Source organism: Pempheris klunzingeri, chromosome 8 (assembly GCF_042242105.1).
Source record: "Pempheris klunzingeri isolate RE-2024b chromosome 8, fPemKlu1.hap1, whole genome shotgun sequence".
Lineage (NCBI taxonomy): Eukaryota > Metazoa > Chordata > Actinopteri > Acropomatiformes > Pempheridae > Pempheris > Pempheris klunzingeri.
The window spans coordinates 24,523,693-24,546,729 of record NC_092019.1 but is presented as its reverse complement, the minus strand read 5'-3'; the positions used below and the strand labels follow the sequence as shown (position 1 = coordinate 24,546,729).

At 42.8% G+C, this 23,037-nt stretch overlaps 1 protein-coding gene across 1 annotated transcript in view; it reads left to right on the top strand.

Annotated features, from left to right (window-relative positions):
* Positions 1-23,037, top strand: part of dgkb (diacylglycerol kinase, beta) — a 64,541-nt gene that overhangs the window by 6,247 nt on the left and 35,257 nt on the right. The window contains exons 2-16 of the mRNA XM_070834951.1: positions 777-853; positions 2,212-2,232; positions 2,781-2,928; positions 5,111-5,248; positions 8,374-8,423; positions 9,473-9,547; positions 9,738-9,857; positions 12,892-13,009; positions 14,131-14,219; positions 14,561-14,677; positions 14,965-15,063; positions 15,784-15,885; positions 18,519-18,592; positions 19,261-19,335; positions 22,436-22,521. Coding sequence (XP_070691052.1) covers positions 777-853; positions 2,212-2,232; positions 2,781-2,928; positions 5,111-5,248; positions 8,374-8,423; positions 9,473-9,547; positions 9,738-9,857; positions 12,892-13,009; positions 14,131-14,219; positions 14,561-14,677; positions 14,965-15,063; positions 15,784-15,885; positions 18,519-18,592; positions 19,261-19,335; positions 22,436-22,521 — 1,389 coding nt within the window. The remainder of the gene's footprint in view (positions 1-776; positions 854-2,211; positions 2,233-2,780; positions 2,929-5,110; positions 5,249-8,373; positions 8,424-9,472; positions 9,548-9,737; positions 9,858-12,891; positions 13,010-14,130; positions 14,220-14,560; positions 14,678-14,964; positions 15,064-15,783; positions 15,886-18,518; positions 18,593-19,260; positions 19,336-22,435; positions 22,522-23,037) is intronic.

Here is a 23,037-nt window from a genome sequence, read left to right as displayed (position 1 = left end):
GGACTCATGTTAGCCATCATATGACTGTTGAAAGCTGCACACAGTCACTGCACCAAGTAAATGCAGCATGTATGTAACCCCCCCCCCCTCAAACCACTAAATGTTTATTTGTGTACAGCTTAAACAACGTTACAAGATGCAATTTGGCAATTAGTGAGACTTCAAGGCGTCAGTCTGTGTTCTCCCCACTTTGGACAGAGCCAGGCTGGCTGTTTCCCCCATGCTGTCGGTCATTCAGCAAGGCGAACCATATTCTGTCTCCAGGTCCGTACTTAATGCACTACTGCTCTCATGTCAGAGCAGAAATAAGCATATATCCCAAAACTACTGAGCTGTTAAAATAACCTATGGTGAAAAAAATGTTTTTTCTTTATATGAAACGATTTGAAATCATCTCTACGTATGTATAGATAATGAGTTTGTGTGTAGCTTAAGTTATGATCATTTCTGTATGAATTCTGCTTGTCCAGGGTTCCACTAAATAAGCTCCATTTTTTTAAAAAAGAAATAGTGGAAACCCTGGTTGTGAACCTGAGTGTGGGCTACATGCTGAGAAAGTCCATTCATATCGATAAAAAAACCCAGAGGTTGTCCAGACTTGTTTTCATTACCGTGTCATTTTCACGACGGTATAATCCTCACACATGCCTTTTGGGCGCTGTTTAACACTGTTTAATTGTAAATGTGTACTCGCCGTGTCAGGAGGCCACATTTTCGAAACCTAAACAGATCGCATCGCACAAATACAGTAACTTGTCCTCGCTGTTTTTCATCAGACTCAACCAAGAAGCTGAAGGACGTGCTGCAGGAGTTCCATGGAGATGGTGTCCTGGCTAAATACAATCCAGAGGAGGTGCGTACGCTTTACAGTGTATTATATAACAGATGGTTTACAGTTTCTACTGAATTCAACAGCATGACCAGACTCCATTTAATCAGTGGTCATATTATTTACTATGTATCGGCTAATCACTATGTTTTTCTGTGGCTTTTATGGTTGCTAACTACACTACTCACAAAAAGTTAGGGATATTCGGCTTTCAGGTGAAATTTCAGGATGAACCTAAAATGCATTCTAACCTTTCCAGGTGAACTTAATGTGACCTTCTCTAAACTTTTGAATGCACATGTCCAACTGTTCAGTGTTTCAGTACTTTTTGCACAAGTTGCTGTTCTCTAACAAGAAGCTTAACAGCAACATTCACAACAGGTTTGATCCATGAATCCACCAATACATTTCCTGCTTCAGTTAGAATTGGTATTTAAACAGTCCTCCTCATCCTGCTGTTCACATTCTGACATCATGAGACCAAGACGACACCTAACAGTTGATCAGCAGCACCTCAACACTGGAGGCTTCAAACAGGAAGTCCTCAGACGGAGGTGTTCACTGAGCTTAGAGGGTCACAGAGTGTCATCAGCAGGTTGGAACAGTGATACAGAGACTGGAAGAGTCACAGAAAGGAGAGGAGTGGACGTCCTTTGGCCACATCCCAATTTATTGAGACACTGAACATTTTTTGTTGTGGTTTACCTACCACTGTTGGTAGATTTTCTTCAAATAAATAGTTTAAAATGAATAAAATTACCATTGCATGCTTCTACTTAAATGCCCTACTTTCATGATATAATATCACTGTAGCATTCACTTTTTACATTTTCCATATATTTCACCTGACAGTCTAATATCCCTAACTTTTTGTGAGTAGCGTGTGTTATTTGCTAACCATATATTGTAGGACAGTACGAGTACATACTGCAACAGTTTTTTGCATTTTTATTCATTCGCACACAAAGCTGAACTGTAAGCTGCATTTGGTACGAAGTATGCATTTCCTATGAAAAGTAATTGTGTAGCTGCTGAAGCGTTTATCCACTTAGAGCACCAGAACAACAGCAATTATTATTTTGCATCGTCACAACACCACATGCCTCCATGTGCTCAAATACACATATTAAAATCCAGATTTCTCCTACGTTCTTGGGGGGGAAAAGGGTACATTGTGGTAGGAATTCCCAATAAATAGCAGAATATTATTTCACAGTATTCAGTACACTTTTTTTGATCCACTATGCCCACATTACAAAATATGGCAGGATACTTATAGTTACCCTTAATGTTGTTGACTGAGCACATCTTGAATGTACTGACTGCGTGATATGTCCATGATCATGTTGGTTTCTTTCTCTCTGCGGACACTGCGGATTTAGAAGCAGGAAATCCTCAGCCAGGTAACCTCTTCCTCTTCCTCTCACTAAATTACTGTTGGTGTGTTTCACTGCTCAGCACTTTCTCGCTGAATGCCTCGACTCTCTCAAGCATGTGATGAAGCAACAAACAATCATTTTGAACTCGATTAAAGACATTTCTGTGTGACTCACCTAAAAATATCTTCCTGTAATGGGGAATACCGGCATTAAAAAGGCAAACGTAAGACAAAACTAACCAGTCAACCAACCAAACAAACTGAGGGCAGGGGCGAAGCTGTGAGCCTGAATGGATGATAGGAAAGATCACAGCGAGCGTGAAGATGAAACCTCTCTAAGATAGATGTTTACCGCCCAATCAGCACTCCAACCATCAGAAAACTGTAACATTAATTCTGCAACATTTGAATAAATGATCACAGATTCCTAACCCCCCCCCCCCCCCAGAAGTGAAACATGCCAACACGCTCTCTTCACATTGAAAGTCATCTGCTGTTTCCTTGAGGCCTTTAAGGCAATGACTGCCGCCCGCCAAGATGGACAACATGCTCTGTTTCTGTTATGGTTTGCAGGAGATTGACTTTGAGGGCTTCAAGGTCTTCATGCAGACTTTCCTGGAGAGCGAACTCCCCGAAGAGTTCTGTCAACACCTCTTCATGTCGTTTAGCAACAAGGGACCCAAACCCAGTCCCTCATCTTCTGACAAGCCCAGAGTATCTGGTAAGTGTAGAAAGGAAACATTTAGCCCGACAAACCCTCAAGTTATAAACGCAGCATGTTGTAGTTACTGATGTGTGAGGAAGTGCAGCCAGTGTGTCACTTATTCCATGTCCTCACAGCACCGACGCTCATTCCTGTCAAGATACTTTGCTATTTCCTGAAACTTTGAGAGCTTTACTTTCTTTGCTGTATAAAAGCAGCACCATTTTGTGTCTGTTTTCAGGCAGAATGCCCGCCAAGTCCAGTGCAGTGGCGCACAATGTGAATTGTAGTGTGGGAGCTGCCAATTGTCTTGGCAGTGCTTTTGTTTGTTTACAGCCTTCATACTAATACCTCATTCATGTGGTAATGAGTTACTGATATTAAAATCACACACATAACATGTCAGGCTACGTCTGGTTGAGCCGGCGCTCCACCGCACTGACACTTGGCTTCACACTTCCTTGATTGCCAGATACACCTCAGGTGAATGATAAAGGCTCACATCATCATTTCACGTAGGTGCTTGATCTGTAATGTAATGTTTTCAAATACCAGCACCCACTTTCACACTTATGACAGGGACCCACCACCTTCTGAAGCCTCTTTCACACATAGTTCCTGGTAAATTGCTGGGTTAACCTTCCAGGCACCGCTCGTGATTCTCCTTGTTCACACTTGCAGTTACATTCAGGAACATTTCCATCTTACGCCTTCTCACACATGCTATGGCCATACGGCAAAATGGAAGGGGCAAAGGACAGTCAAGCAGACGGTGATAATGCAACACTTATGCCACTATAAAACTCAACAGAAGAAGAAGGAGGAGGAGGAGAAGAAGAAGACTGGGGCAAGGCCAGATATATGTGTACACAGTGGAAGCTGTATCTTATTATGTCAGGGACATGGTGGGCAAGGAGCTGTTTTTATCCAGTGCCAAGGCTCTTGTAAAGAATTTAGATTGTGTCAAATCACCCATGAAAGCATAAGCAAGTCATGATTGGTTGGCTCGCTCCATGTGAAAGCATCTCTTGTCAGACGTCCCCTCAAAAACATTCGTCCTCAAAGATTCTGTATCGTTTTTGTCCTTTGGTTTAAGTGCTGGAGGTTTAATACAGTTTGTTTACATACTACAGTTACAAACTGTGATTATGAATACATGTTTAGGTCCAAAAACAGCACAGATACAGTGGTTGACATAATGGAATTACTGATTATTTATTTTTATTTATTTTTGCTTGCATTTACCCGACAATACTACAGCAAAATGGTCCTGTCATTTGCACAGCAGGATCACAAGATTTATTATAAGGTTTAAAAAATGTTTTCCTGTTGCTGGCAGCACCGACGAAGATCCCAATGGGGAACGAGTAGTACTGAAGTACATTTACAGTAAAAGACGAGGTTGCAACAGCACAACTGTGAATCTGTAAATTCATAGCTGATAGAATTCTCTGAAACAAGTTATTAGTATATATTTTCCCTAATTTCGACTAATTGATCCAAACGTTCTGTACATCCAAGGATCTGAATCCGTGTCGCCTGTACATGCGAGTATGTCCGTTGGGCCTCATTGATGCACTTGTTTTATAGCTGGATGACACCGATGCGTCACAAACTACCACAGCATAGCTCTTTGGTGAGAGCACTGTACTGTAGTGTTCTGTAGTGTCGCTCTTTCAGTCAATACCCAAAGGTCATTACCATAAGTGTGGAATGGAAAATAGATCGACGAGTAAATCAACAGCTTCGGACTCAGCGCCCTCATCACCACAACAGTCCGCAGTAATCGTGACCTGTACCAGCTTTTATAGAGGCAAAAAAACCTGTGAAAAAACTACAATACCCAGTAGTGTCTGCAGGTCACCGCATGTCAGGACCAGGAACACAGAACTTATGGGGTGTTTGTGTCAAATGGGAAGGATGGCAGGACACTCATAACTAAGGTTATTTGACAGTGGTGGAGTAATTACAAAGCTGGTCAAGGGGGGGTTAAAATCACTGTTTAATGGTCCTGTATGCGTTGAGTTTGGGTTTGGTGGATCTAAAAGCTAGTTGTTTGCCTTTTGCTTGAACTGGACACCACCCACCACTGATCAATACGACTGTATGACTAATGTCACCCTAAGCCAGCAGGTTGTTGGGCTAACATTAGAAGGGTTGTGGAGGACGCTTTGACCTTTCATCCCCGTCCCCCCCGCAGGGCTGAAACTGATCAAAGGCAACTCGACCCCTCTGAAGACGCCCTCGCCGCCCCAGCCTCTGGATGCGGTGCAGCTGAAGGACATCGTGTGTTACCTCTCGTTGCTAGAGGGCGGGCGTCCTGAGGACAAGCTCGAGTGTGAGTATCACCCCGTTCCTCTGTTGATGCACAACAAGCATCGAAGGTTCAATGATGCGTAGGAAGCTGCAGAGATGCAAGAAACGGTGGAGAATACACACACACACACACACACACACACACACACACATAAAATACACGACCATCCAGCCGAGCCACCGCATAAATCAAACCGTTTTTCACTCTAAGTAAAGTCAGACTGTGTCCCAGTGAAAAAGACAAAGGGCAGGAGAGGACAAAGCTTAATACCAAGAGTCCAAGTCACAATATATAGCTGATCTTTCAAGTTTTAAACAACCATGTCAGCCTTTAGCTGTTCAGGTAATCTAATCTGATCTAATCTAAACGCTGCCTCTTCAAATATTCAGATTTAAGGCCCATTCAGACTGGACTGCTTTTTAATGGGGAGGAGGGGTGATCTCAGCATTGTCTGTTAGCAGTCTGTACTTTACAGTCTGTTTGGGGAACTCGGAGTGTATCGTGGCCACTTGTTCTTCAGAGTGTGATTGTAGTCATTTTACTATATAAGTCATGGTTACATCAGCATCATCCGGTACTGCAGCGTCAAGCAGAACTATTGTTCCTATGGTTACCTGCAGTGCAATTTAACCTTAACACACATTTGTGACACTAGTTCACTGTACCTGTTGACGGGGTCTTTGTTTGAAACGTGCCAGCCAATCAGAAACAAGTATTTCCGTGGCCATTAGCACATCATGCAACACCCGTAAACACCTGGACGTGTAGCTGTATTTACTACGGCTCAGACGTGTGCCTTTTTCTGTGCATGCACTCTATGAACTGACTGGACACTCACTGACCACCTCAGATTACACTTTAGCATGTCTCAGCTGTAACTATTTCTTTTTTTTTCTTTCTCTATTTGCCACCAAAGCCTTTGAATGTATTCACAAATGCTAGAAAGTAGCAGGTTTCCCAGCACCTTCTGTCGAGATGCTGAATCCAGAAACAGTGTGACCGTGTGTTAAAAGCCCGTGGCTTTGCGATTTCATTCCGACAGACTGATGTTTATCTGGACCAAAGGGACTACTTCTGTCTCCAGGGTCTGAGAACTGATTATCCAGATAAAATCCTGTCTGTAAGGTTAACATCAACCTGATCAAGCGCAGACCCTTGATGATTAGTGTCTGTAAAAGCCTTTTTCTAACACGCTACCAGACAGATGTTGAGTGTTCTGTAAACAATGCTACAGGTGGTGCACTCTTCTGTGATTCTTCGGTGTTGATTTAAGCCGTCATGTAGATATTTATTAGATATATATAATATATATATATATACACACATATTTGTTAAAGATCTCCTTTTGTGTCTTTATGTATTTGTCTCAGTCTTTTTGTGTTTTTTTTTTCCCACTCAGCATTAATTCCCTGGTGTACTTTGTGGTTAACGGGCACATTCGCTCCAACTGTCTGTCTTAATGTTTTATTCTTTCCCCCTAGTCAAACAAATAACTGAAGCTATCATCCTCCATGTTCTCTGGTTTTTCTTTGATCCATTTCTACTGTTTCGTCTTTATCTCACCTTTGTGGAAACGATCTTATCATCTCCCATAAAGCTTCTCCACGGGGAGAGTGGAGTGCAGTTTACCGACACTTCTCCCTACATCTCTTAATTGCATTTATCACATCATTTATGCACGCGGTCGTGTTGCTTAATTGGTCATCAGACTTTTTTCGGTGTTGCTGTATTTTTCATCCAGCTGCTGAATTATTGATTACAGAAGTGCTCATTAAGTGCAGGGATGACTAAATAATTCAACTGATGCTGCCTGTGCGTGAGCACATTGTGGTTCTAACCACAGCCGATGCCTTATTGAGCACGCTCTATGCAGCTGTTGTTTGGGAGGTGGATGAGGACCTCTGCTGGTTTGTTTAGGAACTGCTCTGATTCTACTGCAGCTTGTTCAAGCCGCTTCTGTGCTGATTTTCTTATTCAGGAATATCAGAAAGGAGCAGATTCTGGCAATCCATTATGGATGTCTACACAGCAGGCAAGGAAACATTTGTCTTAACAAATGATTTAACCTAAAAACAGTGAAAACTGCAGATAAAATACTGTAATGTCTCTTGCTCCAGTGCAATTTCCATTTTTTTGAGCGTCACAATCTTGAAAAAACACCGGATGAAGCAGAATAGAGCCATAGAGACTGAATTTCAGACATCGTGTTTTGTATTACAGATAATTTAACATCTCTTCACATTGGTCTCAACTGTTATATCATGTTAATATTATGGCAAAATTAGATTATGTATACATTATAGCAATATGCAACACAAGATGTCACTGAAGGGAAATGTGTGTAGGAAACAGCTTTAACACGTTAAGCGAGGGTGGTATGTTGGAGCTACGCAGCCACAGCTAATGTTTCTACAAACCTGCCCACATACAGTCTGAGCCCAGTTTGGTCCAAGCTCCATGGCACTTGTTAGCATACCTAAAGTCCACATGAAAAGAATGGGTGAACTAGAACTCATCTCATTCGGGCCTTTTTCCGATCCAATTCAATCCAAGTTTATTTGTTGCTGCGAAATGTTTTTTTTTTCTTCAAAAGAAAAGTCTTTTCTCTGTCCCACTCATTTGTTTTGCAGATAGAAGTTAACAACAATGCTCTCTTTTTGGAGCCTCTTCATCTCCTCCTCATCATCAACCTCCACCCAACACCAGACACCACACGCCAGCGTCACCTCCTCCTCCCTTTGCCCCTAAATGTCACACACCCTCAGGAAACTGGCAATTAGCTCCTCGTTAGTGGCCTGACCAGCCGCCGTCTGACGTCGGCTCCTTATGATGTCAGCACTGCGCTGCCCCTCGACCGAGCTCACGTGGAGGTGGGGGGTGGGGCAGCAGTGCGTTACAGCATTAATATGTGTATCCGTTAGTATGGAGATGATCTGCAGCGTGGACTCGGGGAGTGTTCACGCATCACGGTGATGTAAGAGGAAGAGACTATCACAGCTGTGATGTGGGAGCTGTTTCCATGGTGACACCTTTGAGTGGTTACTGGGGGACACTTGAAGTTGCAGCATTCAGATGCTTACAGCTGGCAGGTTGGAGGATGCAGGGCGTTAATACTGTAGCCTGACATCTTGTTTTTGTCTCCACAGTCATGTTTCGCCTCTATGACACAGATGGAAACGGCTCTCTGGACAGCTCGGTAAATATTCTCCCCTTAAAGGATGGTTTACACCTCAAATCCATTGTTCAAAAATTGAAACCATTCTCCTTTTTTAGAAAATGAGTTTAAAAATCTGTGTTAAAACCAGAAGCATCAGCATCAAAGCAGAGAGGAGGCATCCTCATGTCTATCAACTAACTAAATTCTACTCTTTATTCAGCAATCTGTTGATTATATTCTTAATTAATCAATAAATTCAAAAATCAAAATCACAAACAACTGTGGAAAAATGCCCACCCTTAGGGGATCTATCTGTCTATCTGTCTGTCTGTGTATCTGTCTGTCTGTCTGTCTGTCTATCTGTCTTTCTGTCTATCTATATGTCTGTCTATGTATCTGTCTGTGTATCTGTCTGTCTGTCTAATACCTCAACGCATGGTACAAGTATATGAAAGGGTGGATGGCAGAGAAGCAGAATTAAAGAGGGCGAAGAGTTGGGCACGGGTGTGTTCATGAATGAAAGAGGACCTGTGCTTGTGTGTGTCTGCATGGAAAATGTGTAGGAGGGGAGTCAGGGGTTGGAATTAGGAGGTTAAGAGGGAGAGAGCGAGCGAGGGTGGAGTGGGTGGTGGGCTTTTGAAATGCATCCCATTATTAGTGACCCATTATTGGCTGGAAGAGGGAGAGAAAGACGGGGGAGTGATAAAAAAAGAGGACAGAGAGCACACGAAAATGGAGAGATTTTAATTTAGCGTGACCCAAATTGTTCTCCAGATTTGAGAGAAAATGGAGCAAATAGCTGGTATCTCCTGATTTGCACTCAGTATCCCGCTAGATAATAATGTCATCCTTCTCTGCCCCCCAAAAAAAGCAAACATTGTAATTAAACCATCAGCCTCGGAGCTCTTCCCACGCTGCCTTTGTTTTTCTCTGCGGAAGAATGACACTCCCAACCTGCTATTACACGCTGTTTATCAGTCTATTCACGCCAGCCACATTTAGTGACACCAACTTGTAAGGCTGCAATGTACAGAAAGGTAAATACAGTATTTCTGTGCCGTTAATGACTGTCTGTGGTGTCGCTACAGGAGCTGGAGCACATCGTCTCCCAGATGATGCATGTGGCAGAGTACCTGGAGTGGGACGTGACAGAGCTGAAACCAGTAAGAGACACATTTCTCCTGTTTAGCAGGAATCAGGAAGAAGACGAATCTGATTCCAGTGGGGAGCAAAGCGTTCGGCCGGTTACCGGACGCATTCAGACCTGCTACTGAAGAAAGTGCTTTCGAATTCAACGTTCCAGTGAAGAGAGTGCACTTGATGTTTCAGGTTCTGTTTTGATTCACATTGTAGATTCTCCAGGAAATGATGCGGGAAATCGACTACGATCATGATGGCACCGTGTCACTGGAGGAGTGGATCCAGGGCGGCATGACCACGATCCCACTGCTGGTGCTGCTGGGCCTGGAGACGGTGGGTCCACGCTCAGGCCACCTATATTTGCTTATCAATCAATCAATCAATCAATCAATCAATCAATCAGTCTTTATTTATATAGAGCCAATTCACCAAACTCTTTAATTAAGATACAACACTTCAAAATGAAGGATTCAGGAATCCCCACATGAGCAGCATCAGGCATTAGGAGACAGTGGCAGGAAAAGGTGGGGGGGCTTTCTGTCGAGGTCTGTGTTGGACAGACAGAGAGAGAGAGAGAGAAGGGGAGGGGATGCACAGCAAGCAACAAGTATAACTATAGTAACTATTACTGATAATAGGAATATGACTAAATAATGATCACACAACAACAATGAATAACATCAATAATGAATATATATGATAATATTATCTTTAATAATAATAATAAGAAGAAGCCAGAGAACCAGGACCAGGATCCACAGGATTCCTGTGTGTGAGGAAACACAAAGGGAAGATACCAAGTTAGTAACAGACATTAAAGAGACATGAAGCATGAGGATGGAGAGAGGAGCCCAGTGCATCATGGGAAGTCCCCCTGCAGTCTAAGCCTATAGCAGTGTAACTAGGGGGCTGTGGCACTGATCACTTGGTATTAATCTTCACACCATGTGTGCGACACCTTCACACATGAATGAATGGGTAATAAATACATTCACAAGAAAGCACTTCAATGTATAAAACCCAAACAAGCCCTGGATATTTACAAAAAAACATAAGAAGATTAATTTGTGATTAAACCTCTGTCTGTTTTATTTTAGTCTACTTTTTTACCCTCTGCTTAGTCAAAGGGGAAGTCTCTGCTTGATATTGCAGTGGCCAGGCTTTGATTATATAAGGAAGATATTAAGATTAAGAGAAAAAAAGTTGCACAGGTGTCAAAACACGTGCGGAGGCTTCCATCGTTTGTCACCATCTAACAATAATGTAACAATATCAAAGCCTCCATTAATAAGACTGTGAGCCTGCAGCCATGCCAGCAGCTCTGTGAGGCTGCGATTTGAGCTGCATGCTGACATCACCATGCTAACATGCTCAAAATGACAATGCAAACATATTTCTGCATCGCAGGTATAGTGTTTACCATGTTCACTATCTTAGTTTAGCGTGCTAACATTTACTGATTAACACTGAACAGAAAATAAAAACAAGGCTTATTTTTTCCCATCATAAACCAAAGTATTGGACACATTCTAATTCTGCCCTGAGGATGGCACAGGATGAAAAGTCACCAAAGTTAGTAATTTATCCTGAAGGGGACACGAGTGTGGACGAAAGTTAATGGCGATCCATTCAACCTCTTGTTGGCGCCAGATGTGGTCATCAGGGCATCATGGATGTCTGGGCCGGAGATTGGTCAGTGTGGACCACAGACTGACAGAGCAACGCTGCCATCCCCAGAGCTTTTAAAATCACTGGATGATGAACATGTTGTGTGACAGTAACTGCCTTGAGGTCTGATTGTTCAGTTCCCTGGACCATCTGGACAAATATCACAGAGGGGACATGTTTTCCCGGGTCCAGACCTTTTGAATCTGCCCACTCCACCGAGTTCACTGCCTCTGGTCTGGCATGACGACACTCAGCAGCAGTTTCCTGACTGTAAAACAGTCGGTCCAGTGTGCACCTAAAGATTAGCCAGTCCGTACCACAGGCAGGACTAATATCGTTGTCATTTTATTTTACATATCTGTCTTCTCAACATTGTCTGGCATTTACTTTACTAGGCACCATTGTTAAAACCTGTCAAAACCAGTATGTTGGCATGGCTACACATCAGCTTTAACCTAAAAATGTAGATTCCGGTAGATACGCTGGCGTCTGGTGATTGGTTAGGGAAATCAGTGAGAGTGGAGCCAACGTCACTGCAGATGGAAATGTGTAGCGAGTAACGAGTTGACAATTCTGTCGATATCAGGCTAAGGAAACAACAACTGTCATACTGTGTAGTGTGTACTTCACCCTAGATTTTCAACCTGGGATGGTTAAATGTTTGATTTATCTCCCTAAATGAAACAACTATTAATAACTTGAAAGTTCACACATGTTGCCATTTCTGAACCGATGTACTGGATGAGTACCTTTTTTAAACTGCCTCTGCTTCACAATCTTCTCTCGCATCCTGCAAGTGCAAACAGACCTTTTTTTTTTTTTTTTAACCTTCTTTCAGCTCACTCCTGCGAGATGCTAATCGTTAATCACTCTAAAGTCACAGGAGCGCTTTAGCATCTACTCCGTAAATGAACGTGGCTCATAGTGTCACCTAAGTTACTAAAACGTATGCAAGAAGGAACGCTACCGCAGGTCATTTCTCCCATCAGCCATCAGACTCTATAACACCAGCATCACTGGCTGATGTTAATTATACTGCCTACCATCCATGTCATTCCATTCCTGTCTAAAGTGTAAATATCCTATGGTGTAAATATTTATTTCATTTCATCACAAATCCATATATTTATATTTATAGTTATATTTATTTTTGCTATTTTTTGTCTTTTCTATTGCTTTGTTTTTTTTCACTCTCCCTGTCTATATTGTTGCTGCTGTAACAAGAAAAATTTCCCCCTATGGGGGATAAAATAAAGAAGTCTAAGTCTAAGTCTAAGTATGATGCGAATCTAAAATGAATTATTTTTCTTTCTGGGCCGTGCTAATATACACAATGATATGAAAAAGACTCGAGGTAGTGAATATACTTACACTAACACTAACAAAGCACATTCCTTATCATTATCTAACCACATGCTGCGATTCATAAACAACGGCCTTACAGGAGTGTGATCCTCAAACTGAGAGTCAGTTCATCGTGTTCCCACTAGATGGAATCATTTGACCAGCTTCAGCAGGAGGCCCTACCAAGTGTCATCTTTTTATGAATGAGTGTCCCCTCTCTGTACTACGTTTTGGACTACACAACCAGAGGTCCTAAAGGGAAAATACAAATACTTTTGTGATGACCCACCAGAATATCAAATGTAGCCAATCAATCAATCAATCAGTCAATTTCTCTCTTTCTCTCTCGCTGCAGAACGTTAAAGATGACGGCCAACATGTGTGGAGACTGAAGCACTTCAACAAGCCAGCCTACTGTAACCTGTGTCTCAACATGCTGATCGGACTGGGGAAGCAGGGACTCTGCTGCTCGTGTGAGTAATTCACTTACCGTTAAAGGTTCGACACACACATGGATTTGTACAGACGGATGCAACGCGATATACTGGGCCCCCCCATTGGCTGTGCATGTGCTGCAGTGCTGATGTGAAAAATAGTCATTAGCAGAGGTGTTATAGTTCTGTAGTTTTCTTTTTTTTTTAATTTATTTTGTTTTTGATCATTGTTTTCAGTGCAGTTTCAGGGTGAGCTTTTATAAGGGTGTTTGTTCAGGTCAGATTTACGAAATTCAGAGTTGGTATTACATCTGGCTTAAAAGCTGTTTCAGAGGCTTTCTCAACACTTGGAAAAACTGAGGAAATGGACAACCGAGCCACAATTCAAGGTCAAGTTCTTTAATGTATAAGAAAAAGAAAATCACAGAAGCAAAGACGAGAAGAAGAAGAGAATCTTGGAAGTCACGGAGTGTTTTGAGTCCATGTTGCTCCTCCTGAGCCTGCGCAGGAAGAAGGCCCTTTGTCTCACCGTCTGTCTTTGCGTTGCTGTCTGTGAGACGAGTCCAGGTCAGGTCTTCGTTGATGTGGAGCCCTCAGGAACCTGAGGCTGCTGACTCTCTCCAAAATGGCCTCATTGATGGCGCTGGGGGGGGGGGGGGGATCCTTCTCCCTGCCGCTTCCTGTATTCCACAATCAGTTCCTTTGTTTTACCGACGTTGAGATGGAGGTTGTTGTCCTGGCACCAAGATGTCCGGGCTCTGACCTCCTCTCTGTAGGCCGTCTCATCATCATCATCAGTGATCCGGCGTCGTCGAAACTGATGTCGATGGAGCTGTGGGTGGCCCTGCGGTTGGTGTGAACAGGAGAGGGCTGAGCACGCAGCCCTGAGAGGCGCTGGTGTTGAGGGTCAGGGAAGCGGATGGTGCCTATCTGCACGGCCGACAATAGACCGAAAACCCTCCTCTATGTTTTGTTATAAGAGATGAGTACACTCACCCCAGAGGCCGTTCACAGAATACTGGCAACAAATGCCTTCAGCACAGCCTTCACAAACACATTACTCAAACCCTAGTATGCATCACTAGAACTGTATGAAATGTCTCTTTTACTTTCCTCTGCGCAGTTGAAAGTTTGAAATTGTATTCTTTTTCCTTTCCCAGTCTGCAAGTACACAGTCCACGAGCGCTGCGTGGCTCGTGCTCCGCCGTCTTGCATCAAAACCTATGTCAAGTCCAAGAAAAACACAGAGGTGCGTCCAATTGGAGTGTTTACCAGTCGGCACGCTTGGATTAGCGATGCTCCACGGAGCTTAGGATGAGGGCTTCTCTTCTTCTAATGGAATTAAAGCAACTCAATCTGCTACTAAGCATTGCTAATTACCAGAATAGGTCTGGTTTAAAAACACAGGCAGCATCATTTGTTTGGCCTCTTGCGTTCTCTCTCTCACTCTTCTTTTTTTTTTCTTTCTTTCCCCCTTTGCTTTCTTTAATTGTTGTGTCACTTGTGCCTTTGTATATCTTGTTTTTCTGCACCATGTTTCTTTTCTCACTTCTTCCCCTCCCTGTATGCTCTGTCTCCCTCTCTCTGCAGGTAATGCATCATTTCTGGGTGGAAGGGAACTGCCCCACCAAGTGTGACAAGTGTCACAAAACCGTTAAGTGTTACCAGGGCCTGACTGGGCTCCACTGTGTGTGGTGTCAAATCACGGTAAGCCACCACCCAAGGAGAGGCAGCCACCTCCTCATTATAGTCCCACTGCTTCTTGTAGTTATTTATTTATTTTAGGGTTTTTTTTGTTTTGCACCTCTGATACCTCACATGTCATTTCACCAATTTACACCCAGAAACGCATGTTTCTGGTTGCGGGTTAATAGAAAGTGAAACGGAGAGGACGACACGTGGAATGCAAATAAATCCTGAGCATGCACCTGAAAATGTGCATCTACACCTGCACTGTTTATGTACAAGTTAACAACGGCTGATACCCCCTCCAGCTCCATAACAAGTGTGCCTCCCATGTGAAACCTGAGTGTGACTGTGGACCCCTGAAGGATCACATCCTGCCCCCCAACTCAATCTGCCCCATCATCCTGGTAAGGCTTCACTGCTCAGCGGTCAGCGGCCCCGTGGCTGAGTGAGCCTGACCTTGTTTGACACGGTGTTATCTGAGGATGCAATCATCAGCCCCGTGTTCTCCCACTGAGTCCCAAATGGCAAAGCTCCATTTTTATTTTTAAGGAAATTATTGCCAAAACGTTACAGGTCTATTTCAGGGGGAAATGCTGTACCTAAGATTACTCATGCAGTATCTCTAAAACCTAAATTGCCCCCTTTGTGTAATCATTTTGACTTTTTTAATAAAAGCTATCATATAGATTCATTCTATTTTTTTCACATCAGGCGTGGCCGAAAAATACAAAGAACATGTATAATACAAAGCATTTATTCCGACACGATGGTGTGAACGCTGTTTCAAAGTCTTCCTCGCTCTGCCATGACAAAAAAAAATCTGTTGGAAGGATACTGAATTTATTATCTATTTATTTATTTTTTAGTTTTTTGTTGAGTAATCAGAGAAAAAGTCAAGGTCATGAACAATATAAACTGAATAAACTGTCACGTGTTACAAAAAGCCTGAATAATATACAATGAATATACAGTTTTAAAAATAATTCAAATGAAGCAAAAGCAGTAAAAAAGAAAATAATTACTTTTTGTAAAATTGTCTTCTAATGACTCATTTATTTTGAGCTTTATTTTTCCATGCATTCCGTCCTGACCAACAACATTGCTGTTTGACCTTTGACTCCAAGGAAAGGCAGTCAACGCTGAGGAAGGACTCGCGCTCCAGCCAGTCGAGCCGAGGGAAGATGCAGAGAGCCAACTCGGTGACGGTGGACGGCCAAGGGCTGCAGGCAAGTCCTTTTTTTTTTTTTACCACCGATAGTCCAGTTTTACTCAGCGACGTTTAGGTCATACTGTGGTGAGAGAAAGAACTGCTGGAACAGGATCTGAGAAACACTTTCTACCATTTCCAAAACATTTAACATGATGTCACAACACAAATAAGAAAAGGATGAATGAAAAGCTTGGACAGATTTCACTCAGGTCCTGTCAGTTCTCCATTTAGAAATGTCTGTTTAAGTACAAGTTTCAAAAACCTCAGCAGTAAGCCAGAGTAGTAGTAAGTAAATAAGGTGTTTCACTGGTACCAAAGAGACACACAGAGACATAAAACCAACGGTGGAAAGTTACTAAACACATTTACTTATAGCACTATTCTGAGATTCTTCTTCTTGAGTATTTCCATTCTATGCTACTATATACTTCTTCTTCTACTCCATTAAATATATTTGCTAACTGAAGTTACTTTGTAGATTCAGATTAACAATAAAAAATCTAATTAACAAATAAATGACGATGTATTCTTACAGATCAAAATAGGTTGATTCCAAGTGATGAACACATTAATACATAGATAATTATAATCCAATAATATAAGATGTATTATTCTGAAATGGGACATTTTGTACAATTGGTACTTTTGGTCATTGAAGTATATTTCGATGAAATACTTTTGTACTTTAAAGCAAAGTTGTGGTATTGCTGCTTGTACTTAGGTAAAAGATGTGAGCACTTCCACTACTGCACAAGAAAACATCATAAAAAGATCATACAAATGCCAGTCTGCCGTACACAGGAAGGGATGCAAGAGCTTTTTAAAATGATTTTAAAGCTGATCTGGTACTGAGGGGGGGGGGTTGTCTCACAGCTAAAACAGTGAAGGCACGGTGGCCTGAAGAAGCTTCAATAATGTCTCATTCAGACCTGAGGCGTCCACATGCAGAATCAGGGGTCAAATGATCTGACGTGTAAAGTGGAGACAGATCATGAAGGGATTTAAAAGTAATGAATCCCACGCTGAATCGGAAGTGAACAGGGAGGCAGCGTGACTGAGCCAGGACTGGATAGGAATGTTCTGTTCGAGGCTGCGCTGCTGCATCTGCACCAGTTGTAAACCAGCACAACAAAATGATCTGTCTGTCGACTCGTGCGTCAGACCTTTTCTTCATTGTTGAACATCGTGTTTTGAAATGAGCCTCTGCAGTTGGTCTTGGGACTCTGCAGGCCCTGCTGCTAATCAGCGTTGTAGAGCAGAGCCCAGTCCAGCCCGATCCTCCCTCATATCTGTCAGCCAGCATGCTGGCGATGGAAACCTGCCGCTGTCTGTGGCGACTGCTCGTCTGCGCGTGGCGGCTGGGAGAGAAACATGATGAATCATATCCCGGGCACATCAATCTCTGCCTCTTGCCGGCTAACCAGCATAATAATCAAGATTATTATTTATAATTACAGGAAGTAATGGATCACTCTTGGCTGGACAGGGAGCCCATTAATTCACCCATGGCCTGCTGGGATAGCAGACAGGGGGAGTTAAGCGCTTCATCTGTGTCAGGGAGAGCACAGGGCGAGTTGTTGCAGACTAACTGCACGAAGGGGCAATTCAAACAGGGGCCGCTGGATTAGAGCTTGTTGATGTGGCGCTTTGTGAGTTCGGCCTCCAGCGCCACAGGCTCCGTGCGTCCACAGCCTCACCGCCGCTCAGGGAAAATCCTCTCCCACGCCTCGGCAGACAAACCGCCCGAGGACGGAGGCAGTGACAAATAACTATCAGGCCTGAATTGCGAATCACGAGTTACCAGGTTGAGAGTATTGATCGGCTGAGAGATAGATGGGCTGTTTTGCTGTACTGTAGATCTTCGGCTGTCCGGTCACTGAATCCTGGCCTGCGTCTAATACCATTCGGCAGCACTACTTACTTCTGAAAACCTTTATCTGCTACGTTTGAGGGAGCGAAAGCACGATGGCTGATGTTACGTTTTAGCAGCGTGACACATTTTGTTTTTCTTTTTGTCAACAAATCCCATAAAAAGAACAAAACCGACAATGAATTTTCTCCACAAAACATCATGTGTGTATCAAAGCCTTGCTGTAGATGCTAATTAGGAAATTACTGAGCCTTTATTCTCAAATTAATCTAAATATTTCGGACCTGTTTTTGCAGATATTTGTCCTCAGTAAGAATGAATGCCACATACGGGGTAGGGAAGCGTTCCCACATGTTGGTTTTTGGTCTTTCAGCAGGGTTTCTTGACAACGAGAGCAGCAAAGAGCCTTATCCTTTAAATATAATACAGTAGTAGACCAAAAAATCTACTTAACGGGGACATTTATGTGATTCATTTTCAGAGATGTTACTGTAGGAGCACTGTTCTCCTTTATAATTAAATATTATAATTAACACAAGATTAAATTTGGACTCGGGCAAAGGATTGGTGAGCACCCACACTTTGCCCTAGACAGGTGCCACTTGTGCACCTCTGCAACGAAACAGGAAAGCTATCAAATGAATCCAATGACTGGCATTGCTTGGAAGTGCTGTATATACTTGATAGAATGTCTGAGGGATATGGCTTGAAAGTGAATTCCTGTGAAGCATCCTGCAGTCTCCAAACACCAACGGTTTGTTTTGACATCTCCCATTCAGATCACAACAATAGAGGGCACTCATCCTCTGCTAGTGTTTGTCAATCCGAAGAGCGGGGGGAAGCAGGGAGAGAGGTAAGTACACAATCTGTCTCAACATGCTACAAGAGGCCTCTAAAGCCCCGCTCCTGAGCCGCAGAGGGAAGGCAGCAGCATGGCCTGTGGCTGCCAAGTGCTTCAGGCTTACTTAGTCAAATAAAAACACAATAACATTAACCTAAAACGCCAAGCCGCTTTCACTGTCAGCCCCCCCCCCCCCCCTTACCCTTACCCTCACCCCCCCAACCCCCTCCGCCTCTCCCCTCCTCTCCACAGACACCCTCCTCACTGTCACGTCCCTGGTTGGTCTTTCTTCTTTAACCCAGGGCTAATTGGGTTATTACTGAAACATATTCATTCACTCCTTATTACGCCGGCCCTCATTTGTTTAAATTATGAGATCAAAATATGACTTCAGCCAGTTGATATAATGAAATTGAAATTAAAATGAATTAGTCTTTCTAATGGTTTCTCCTCAAGGGGACTTTGGGTATGTCCCACCCCGCTGCCCAGTCCACTGCCCTGTCACGCTCTGATTGGATGATGATGAGGCGTCGACACTTACGGGACAACATCTGACACCAGATCCACCTTTTCTAGGCCTGATCTGTGATACAAATCACTGAGTTGTGAGTTTCTGTTGGTTGTCTTGATGTTGGACAGATGTTTTCTGACGCCACCCCTCTCTATATCCTCTCCTGTAGGATTTACAGAAAGTTCCAGTACCTCCTGAACCCGAGACAAGTGTACAACCTCGCCAAGAATGGGCCCATGCCGGGGTACGTTGGCCACTGTGTCTTCAAACAGGGAACGATCTCTTAAAGGACAGCTTCACAGTTTTCCAAGCCTGAAACAGTTTTGTCATCATTCCTCTTTTTCTTACTGGCCAATAAAAAAAAAAAAAAAAAAATCCCATCAGAATGTGATTCAGATTTAAATGATGGGGGGGCAAAATGTATAGTCCTATAGCACATTTCAAAATTAGCTGGAGCTAATATGAGGCTTCAGTCTGAGTTACACATTAAACATGAGTCTTACTGTCCTTCTGCTGCAGCTCAGCACAGAAACACAAAGAGGATATTCTGTACCAAAGGTTCTTTAACTTTAGGAGGAACAGACTTGTTAGTAAAGGATCTCTTAACGGCCAGAATGAATAAATTAACAAGAGCTGTTTTAAGACAAAATATATGAACCTGTCCTTTAAGTTTCTGTGTTTGTCCTGTAAAAATCAAAATAATTACTGCTTAATGATAAATAACTTTACGAATAGAACAGAACTGATATATAAAAACATTTTCTCAGTATACAGAAGCATGTTACACACTATATTTATTAGTGCTTTTAGGGTTTCAATAGCAAACATACATCCGAAATCCCTTATTGCACTTTCTAAAGCTCTTTTTATTTGATTTATTTTAAGATATTAGTGATGGTGAAGAAATGCGCTGTAAAAACATAGTTCTTTGATTGCAACATTTTTAAGGTGGCAAGATGAGAAATCTGGTTTAAAAATGAATGAATCTTAAAATGTGAATATTGAAGCAGAACACGATCCTGCTCGCACCACGCTGCATTGTGAAGCCGTTTTAGACATTCTTAAATATTTGATTATGAAGATAATTGTTGTTAACATCACAATAGAAAGAAAGAAGGAAAGACAGAAGGACAGACAGATCATACGGTGTCCACTAATGATCCTCTGTTTATAAACAGGCTTGTTGTTCCTCACAAATAATAACCAGCATCACATGCAAGAGGGGCCTTTTAGCATTAGACTCTCCGCTCACTTCCCTCACACAGCACCGACACAAATGAGGTGAGTTCACACATAACGAATCCTGGAGACGACAGTATCATGCTGTAGCCCCAGACGAGCGGCGGCTCCATATGCATAAGCCCGTATGTGCACGGAGAGCCGGGTGACACGGACGACTGACGGATAGAGAGGGGTGACACCCTCGCCATACCACATGTGATCACGCATACAGACGAGGAGCTCACTGCAGGTTGTAGGTGTGGCCAGCACCGGGTTTCCTATGGTTCACGTCTGCGATTAAGAAAATGATAAGATCATTTACATGCACGAGGCTCCTTCGCTTTGCTTTTGCAAGCGGCGTTTAAACATACAGGAATGCCTCGCCGCCGTGCTGCCACGTTGTTTGGCTTTGATTAGATTTGAAAAACAGAATCTTTGTGGCTTATAAAAAATAAATACAGAGCGGCACATGCAGGGTACAAACTCCCCCCCACACACACACACAAGGTTTTGCCTGTCTGTGTGAGACGCTGGTGCAGCTTTCACGGCCCAGATGGTTCCAACGCAGTCCTGAGTGTCCAGAGCTGAGCTTGGTTCCACTGTTCGCTGCTCGTGGCCTCAAACCTCACCTGCATCCCTCCTGCAAGCCTGGAGCCTGAACCCAGAGCTTCTCCACAGAGCTGACAACTTTCCAGATGACCTTGCCCCACCGTAACCTTGTTAAATTTAGTCAAGTGTACACACCGCCGCGCACATTAGCGAGGTGAACGGTCACCGTCGGACACTGCAGGCCAAGGCAGCCGCACGCACTGCTGTCAATTAGCTGCCTCACTAATGCAATTACAGCAAATTAAGTGTTTGTTTCTTGGTATTTAAATATCCCCAAAGTTGCCTTTCATGTTTGCGGCCGTCTGTTTTGAGTCTAATATGGTTTGTGGTCCCAGTTGGAGAGTAATTGAGCGAATCATTTACCCGCCATACGAGGTTCGGAGGCTGGCTCATTCAGTTAGGGCTTTGTTATTGTGAAGGAACGGAAGAAGTTGGACTGAACATTGCCTGTCATGATCCAATTAGCCCTCGAACAGGCAGGCTAGCTCACTGAATGAATAATTGTCAATGCGACATGTGTTATTGTGCGGGATTAGAGGGGGTTTGCAGTGAAGCAGTGTGGTGTGGCAGTGGGCTCAAAATATGCTCACGATCTGCACACAGCGAGACTGGAGCTAAAATAAGTCATGTGAACGCTCAACACTTCCTATTGACAGGGAAGGCTGAGAAAAGCTGCTGCATCTTAATTAACCGTCATTGAGGGCAACGCATGCAGAATTTATACACTATACAAGAATGCATACATTACACAACACTTGATCATGTTATTTTCATTTTAACTTGATTTTCACTTCATAACAACAAAACACCCCTACAAGAACAAAGATAGAAATAAAGTTACATTTGTTTTATCCGCTCGATACTGTACGGTTTGTCTCTAATTCTATGAGAAAGACGTTTTTTAAGTGATTATGTGTTTCAACTGTTGACCCACTGTTCGGGTCTCAGAGGCTCCAGCTGTAAAATATGGTTTAATACCATTTTTTCTATGTTCTACAGTTTTCTACGCTCCATATCTATGATGTATATTTGCAACAACTTTGACGCAGCATTGCCCATCAAATAGGTCCTTAGAAACAGCTTCCCTATAAAGGCTGACTAACTGTCTGTTTTGTCTGAGACTTTATGAGAAGCAACCAGATTAGTTTATATAGGCCTAACATAAAAGCAGGAATCATCTCCTCATTAGATGAAACAATTAATGATGAATTACGCTCCAGTCATGTCTGTGAAAGTTTGTGACAAAGATAAAGGTTACCACCTCGGTACCTTTTTTATGTATCATAAAGTGCGAAGTTATTCTTTTTTACTCATACAGGAGTGTGGTCTGTGGGTCTGTGAGAAAAGACAGCTCGTGTTAAATCTTATTTAAAGTCAAATCTTCATGCTGAAAATGGAAATACTCTCTAAAAACCACCTAAAAAAATCAGCTAACTTTTTATTATTAAACTACTTGTTGTGTGGCAGTGATGTGCAGAGCCAGTGTGTGTGTGTGTGTGTGTGTGTGTTCGCAGGCTGAACTTCTTCAGGGATGTTCCTGATTTCAGAGTGCTGGCCTGCGGAGGGGACGGCACCGTGGGCTGGATCCTGGACTTCATAGGTACAAAATAAATTGTTCATTTTATGACATTTGACACTAACGCAACAAGAATCTGGTCCCTGCGCTGCTTCCGTAGCATCAATTATATTTCTACACATTACAAACTGTGCCATACAGTATTTACTCATACAGGCTTCCCGTATGTGTTCACGTACAACACAGTAGAACTAAAACACTTCATTTCCCTTTTTGGAAAAATGCATTTGTTTTTATTAGTTTTCAAAGCCAGCAGCACTCTTGTTGTTCAGCCTGAAATGGTAAAGTGTACTTTATAGTTTGTATATAAACACTTTAATTATGTCCGAGTGTGCGTATTCAGGGGTGGGAAATAGGATGATTACGCGAGTTGGAAAACAACATACGAGTCATCATATGAGGGGGGGGAAAAAAAAATCACTTGGCCTCCTTTATTTGGTCTTGAAGACGTGTGACTTGTTCTGGCTATCAAAAATTGCCTCAATTTTTTATCAATCAAAACAAAGAGAGGTAATAACGGTGAGGCAAAATGTGTCTCTT